This window comes from Henckelia pumila, chromosome 3, assembly GCF_033568475.1.
Source record: "Henckelia pumila isolate YLH828 chromosome 3, ASM3356847v2, whole genome shotgun sequence".
NCBI classification, from domain to species: Eukaryota; Viridiplantae; Streptophyta; class Magnoliopsida; order Lamiales; family Gesneriaceae; genus Henckelia; species Henckelia pumila.
The window spans coordinates 53,543,520-53,548,197 of NC_133122.1; the positions used below are offsets into that span (position 1 = coordinate 53,543,520).

General features: G+C 41.9%; 1 protein-coding gene across 1 annotated transcript; it reads left to right on the forward strand.

The window, feature by feature from the left end:
* Window positions 1-1,796: 1,796 nt before the first annotated feature.
* Window positions 1,797-3,208, forward strand: LOC140888736 (uncharacterized). The gene is made up of 3 exons (XM_073296436.1): window positions 1,797-1,994; window positions 2,078-2,363; window positions 2,571-3,208. Exons 1-3 carry the CDS (start codon window positions 1,797-1,799, stop codon window positions 3,206-3,208), a joined length of 1,122 nt encoding a protein of 373 aa, XP_073152537.1.
* The last annotated feature ends 1,470 nt before the right edge of the window (window positions 3,209-4,678 follow it).

Genomic DNA, 4,678 nt, shown 5'->3' on the forward strand with positions numbered 1-4,678 from the left:
AATGCGCTCAACCCCACGAACAAAAAAACACTAGAACTCCGATCTTGGCCCCATCCATCGACAATTTTAGATCTTAGATTGGTCATATTTCAAACACAAACACCCCGAAAATTAGGTGCTCACTGCTGCTGCTTCTAGGCCGACGACTTCTCTTGACTTTCTTGGCCATCTCCGCCCTGTTTACGGTGATGGAGAGTGGAAAGTAGCAGTGATCAGCGGCCTTGGATTTTCATTTTTCTTACATTTTGTTCTTTACTGATGATATAACGTATCCATTTTCTCTTATTTTTTAAATAATAAAAAAAACACTTTGGTATATGTTGTGTGCCAGCTCTGCTGTACGCTACATATTATCTTATTGTGGCCAATTTTAATTTCTAAAACGTATTCTCTGTTTTATCAAAATGGTCATTTATCGACTTTCGATATGTTATATTATTGTTGATCAAAGGACAAGAATAAAAAAAATAAGTAAATAACAATCCTAACATAAACTCAATAAAAAAATTTACCACAAAAATTCACGTGAGATAGTTTAATGAGTCAATTTTGTGATATCAATATTTTATTTGAGCCCTGAGATTATCATTGCACAAGAACGAAGCTCTGCTTTTCATATCTCTGGACCTCTCTAATTTTGGTCAACAAAAGTTGGATTCTTGTTTAGTGGGTAAAGTGTTGTCGGCTAAGGCGGTAAATCGGGCTACTCTCATAGCTCAAATGCCTAGAATCCTTCAGTCGAAGAAACAGGTGATTATCGAGGTAATTGGGGAAAACTTATTTCTATTTGATTTCGCTTCTTCCAGTGACCGAAGTCATGCTCATCTTGATGGGCCCTATACTTTCTTTAAAGATCTGGTGATTTTCAAAGTACCGTTGGGCCTACAGAAACCAACTGATATGGTTTTTGACGAAATTCCAATATGGGTCCAAGTTCATAACATCCCGATCGCTTTTATGCATTCGAAAATTATCCGTAATATTGTGGAAAACATTGGGAGAGTTATTGAAATTGATGCTGGTCTTTACGGGAGTTGTGCTGGTAAGTTTGCAAGGGCTCGTGTAGTCTTGGATATCACTAAGCCTCTGAAACAGGGGATGTTAATCACTCCAGAGAACTCGTCGGAGGAACTTTGTATTCTACTTCTTTATGAACGTTTACCCAATTTCTGCTTCAAGTGTGGGAAACTGGGACATGTTCTCCGTGATTGTGATCTAAAGGGAGATGGAGTTTCTGAACCTCAATTTGGCAATTGGATGCGAGCATATGTGTTCTCAAGGGAGAAAAATTATTCTCATCATAAAGGGAGTAGTTCTTATAATAGTGATTCTTCAAGAGAAAAATTCCAAAATAATTATGAGGATCTAGGGGTTGCGGTTGCGTTGGTTTCATCTCAGATGAAACAACAAGAGACGGATTCCTCTCGGGATAAAAGCGAAATAGATGAGAACGTTATTCGATCTTCAGATACCCAGCTGCCAAACAAATCCTCTCCAGAATTGGTTAATAATGATCTTATGGTGGTTTTGGAAATCACAAGTGCTAATTCTGCGATCCCTGTCACTAATCTAGTGGGTTCAAGCAGCAAGTCATCCTGGAAGCGGTTGGCAAGAGAGGCTCTTTTAGTAGAGGATCAAGCTTTGAGTATTTTGGTGGCAAAGAGTCCAGCTAAGCGTCCTCTATCCGATCACGCCTTTGTCACTGACAGGGAGAAAAGAGCTAAGTTGGAAGTCATAATCAATAAGGAGGATGATGTTATTTCGGTGGTGGCTGCGGTGCAGCCCCGCCGACCTTTATGAATTTATTGGCTTGGAATGCACGGGGGCTTGGGAACCCACGTGCAATCCGGGAACTCCGGCGTCTTATCGTCGTAAGTAACCCATCGTTTTTATTTATTTCTGAAACCAAGTTATTATCTCATCAGTGTCGGCAGTGGCTCCGTGGTTTTCAGTTTGATGGTTGTTTTTCTGTGGATTGTGATCGCCGTAGGGGGGTTTGTTGCTTTTGTGGCGAGATTCGGTAGATATATCTATTAAATCTTATTCTAAGGGGCACATTGACTGTGTTATTACTCAGGAATCTTTACAGTGGAGGTTCACAGGGTTCTACGGTAACCCGGAGGCTTCTTTTCATTCTTCGTCATGGGAACTCTTACGAAGAATCTATGGTATTCATGAGCTCCAACAGCTTCCATGGCTAGTAGGTGGTGACTTTAATGAGATCTTATTTGAATCGGAAAAGATGGGTGGTTTGGTTAGACCGTTACCTCAAATGAAGGATTTTGCGGATGCGCTTGTTGATTGTGGCCTTCAAGACTTATCTTGTATTGGTGACCCTTTCACTTGGAGTAATAAACGCAAAGGTGAAGATCTTATTTTTTCCAGATTGGACCGTTTTGTTTGTAATTTGGAGTGGCGCCTTCGGTTTCCTATAGTGTCGGTGGAGAACTTAGAATTCTTTGGCTCAGACCACCGTCCAATAGTTTTGAAGCAGAATCTGCATTTTTCCAGGAATCTAAGGTTAAAACCAAGGCGTTTCACTTTTGAGCACAAATGGCTTTTGGAATAAGATTTTGTTCAATATGTCCAACAATGTTGGGACAAGTCTCGAGGTCTTCCAGATCATCCAGCTATTCTCTCAAGGTTCAGTAGGGACCTTTCTATTTGGGCTGGGCAAAGATTTAACAACCTGGGGAAGAAAATTAAGTTATTGCGTGATGAGCTTAACTGGCTTCAGTGTTCGTCTTTTGCTAAAGATAATTATAATCGGATTTTGGCATTGGAGAAAGAAATCGAGAAACTTTATGATCAAGAAGAAATTCACTGGAAACAGCGTAGTCGGGTTAATTGGCTGAGCCAGGGGGATCGGAATACGAAGTTTTTCCACTCATCTGCCTCAACTAGATGTCAGAATAAACTCATTAAGGGGTTATTTAATTCACTCGGTGAGTGGTTTGATGATGAGCCCAATATGGTTGGCATTACGACAGATTATTTTTCATCTCTTTTTGCCTCTTCCAATCCTTCACAGTCGGATATTGAATCAGTGTTGGAGTTTATCAATCCAATAGTGAACAATCATATGAATGATATCCTATGCACCCCTTTCACGGCGGAGGAAATTCGAAAAGTAATGTTTGAGATGCACCCTTCAAAATCACCAGGGCCAGATGGGTTTACAGCCTTATTCTATAAAAAATTATTGTAGTAGCCCGTGCCCTAATTGAGTAATTAAAGGATTAATGCTAATTAATTGAATTAGGCATCGGACGGATCGGAAGCTCCGAAGGCACGATCGGAAGCTCCGAACAGGATCGGAAGCTCCGATGAGTGATCGGAGGCACCGATGTTATTACGTCAGGCATGACGTGTGGTTGGATCGGAAGCTTCGATCAGGACCGGAAGCTCCGATCACCCCTATCCGGAGTCAACAAGTGATATTTTGACACGTGGCAGATCAGGATCTTCGGAAGCTCCGATGGCAGGATCGAATGTTCCGATCGAGGTTCGGACGTTCCGATCAAGGATCGGAAGTTCCGATCGTTGTCTATAAATAGAAGGCCGAGACTTCACTTTCATTTGCCAATTCCGAGTTCTCCTTTCCTTTCTAGTCCTATTGGAGCTGTTCTAGTCTTCTTAGGCTTGGTCCGGAGGTCGGAGAGGCGTTCGGTAGTCGTAGCGGAGTCGTGCCCAAGTTCTGGAGGCATCGACATCAAAGGGCTAACGACGGACGAAGGTATAGCTTTTGCTTCCTATAAATATTTAGGAGTATGCAATAGCTTAGTTAAGGCTTTTAGAGCACTTTAATGATAGTAGTATCATTTGGCAGTGTAGAGCAGACTATAGGCGTGGACCTAGAGTTGGTAGAGCTTTCACTGTTTTGAGGTACGAAAGTACTGTTCGAGATATCCTGACTGAGTATGCATGTATTATGTGACTGCATGATTTATATGCCATGATATTATGCTGCATTCATTTGCATCTTGCTGTATCTCTTTCGAGATGTCTGTTAGTAGGGTTGTACCCTATTCTGTTAGTGGATGGACTTCCATCGATTTGGGTCCGGCGTATCCACGGTTATCTCGGTATGGGAGCCACCTCCTAAAGCGACGGCACAGCGTGCTACATACCAGAGTCCGGTCTGTCTCTGTTATCTGATCCTTGACCTCGAGTCTATAGGGAGTTCACTTTGCATGCATGTTTACTCATACTCTCGCACTGAGCGTTTTATGCTCACGTCTCGTACTCTGTATTTTCTGGACACCCTATTCCATGGGGCAGGTTTGCGATTGGATGAGGAGGGTGGATCCAGGAGGGGCTAGTCAGTGGTTGGCCAGCTGGAGCTTCGTCTAGGTTTTATTACTGTTGTTTGGGTTTATACAACTATTCGATTTGGTTGTATATTATTGGATAAATTACAGATTCCTATTCTTGGGATTGTATAATGTTATTGGATTCCGCAGTTTTATTCTGATATCTGTTTAATTAAGTTAATTGCATGCATAAGTTCTGTTTAGTAGGTGATCCGGGTAAGGGTCACTACATTTATGGTATCAGAGCATGCAAAAGATTTCTTGGGATTTAGTCTCATCTTGAGGTATTTTTGTAGATGTCAAATCGTGACGACCAGAGTTCTCATGGCAGTGTTGGTGGGCATTGGGGTGATGCCGACCGGGAG

What these genes read in the sequence shown, in the direction of transcription:
- LOC140888736 (XM_073296436.1), top strand. Translation starts at nt 1,797, where the DNA reads ATGAATTTATTGGCTTGGAATGCACGGGGGCTTGGGAACCCACGTGCA. An exon ending in ATTGTGATCGCCGTAGGGGG is followed by an intron (nt 1,995 to 2,077) that starts GTTTGTTGCTTT and finishes GTTATTACTCAG; the next exon opens with GAATCTTTACAGTGGAGGTT. An exon ending in TTGGAGTAATAAACGCAAAG is followed by an intron (nt 2,364 to 2,570) that starts GTGAAGATCTTA and finishes TTTTGGAATAAG; the next exon opens with ATTTTGTTCAATATGTCCAA.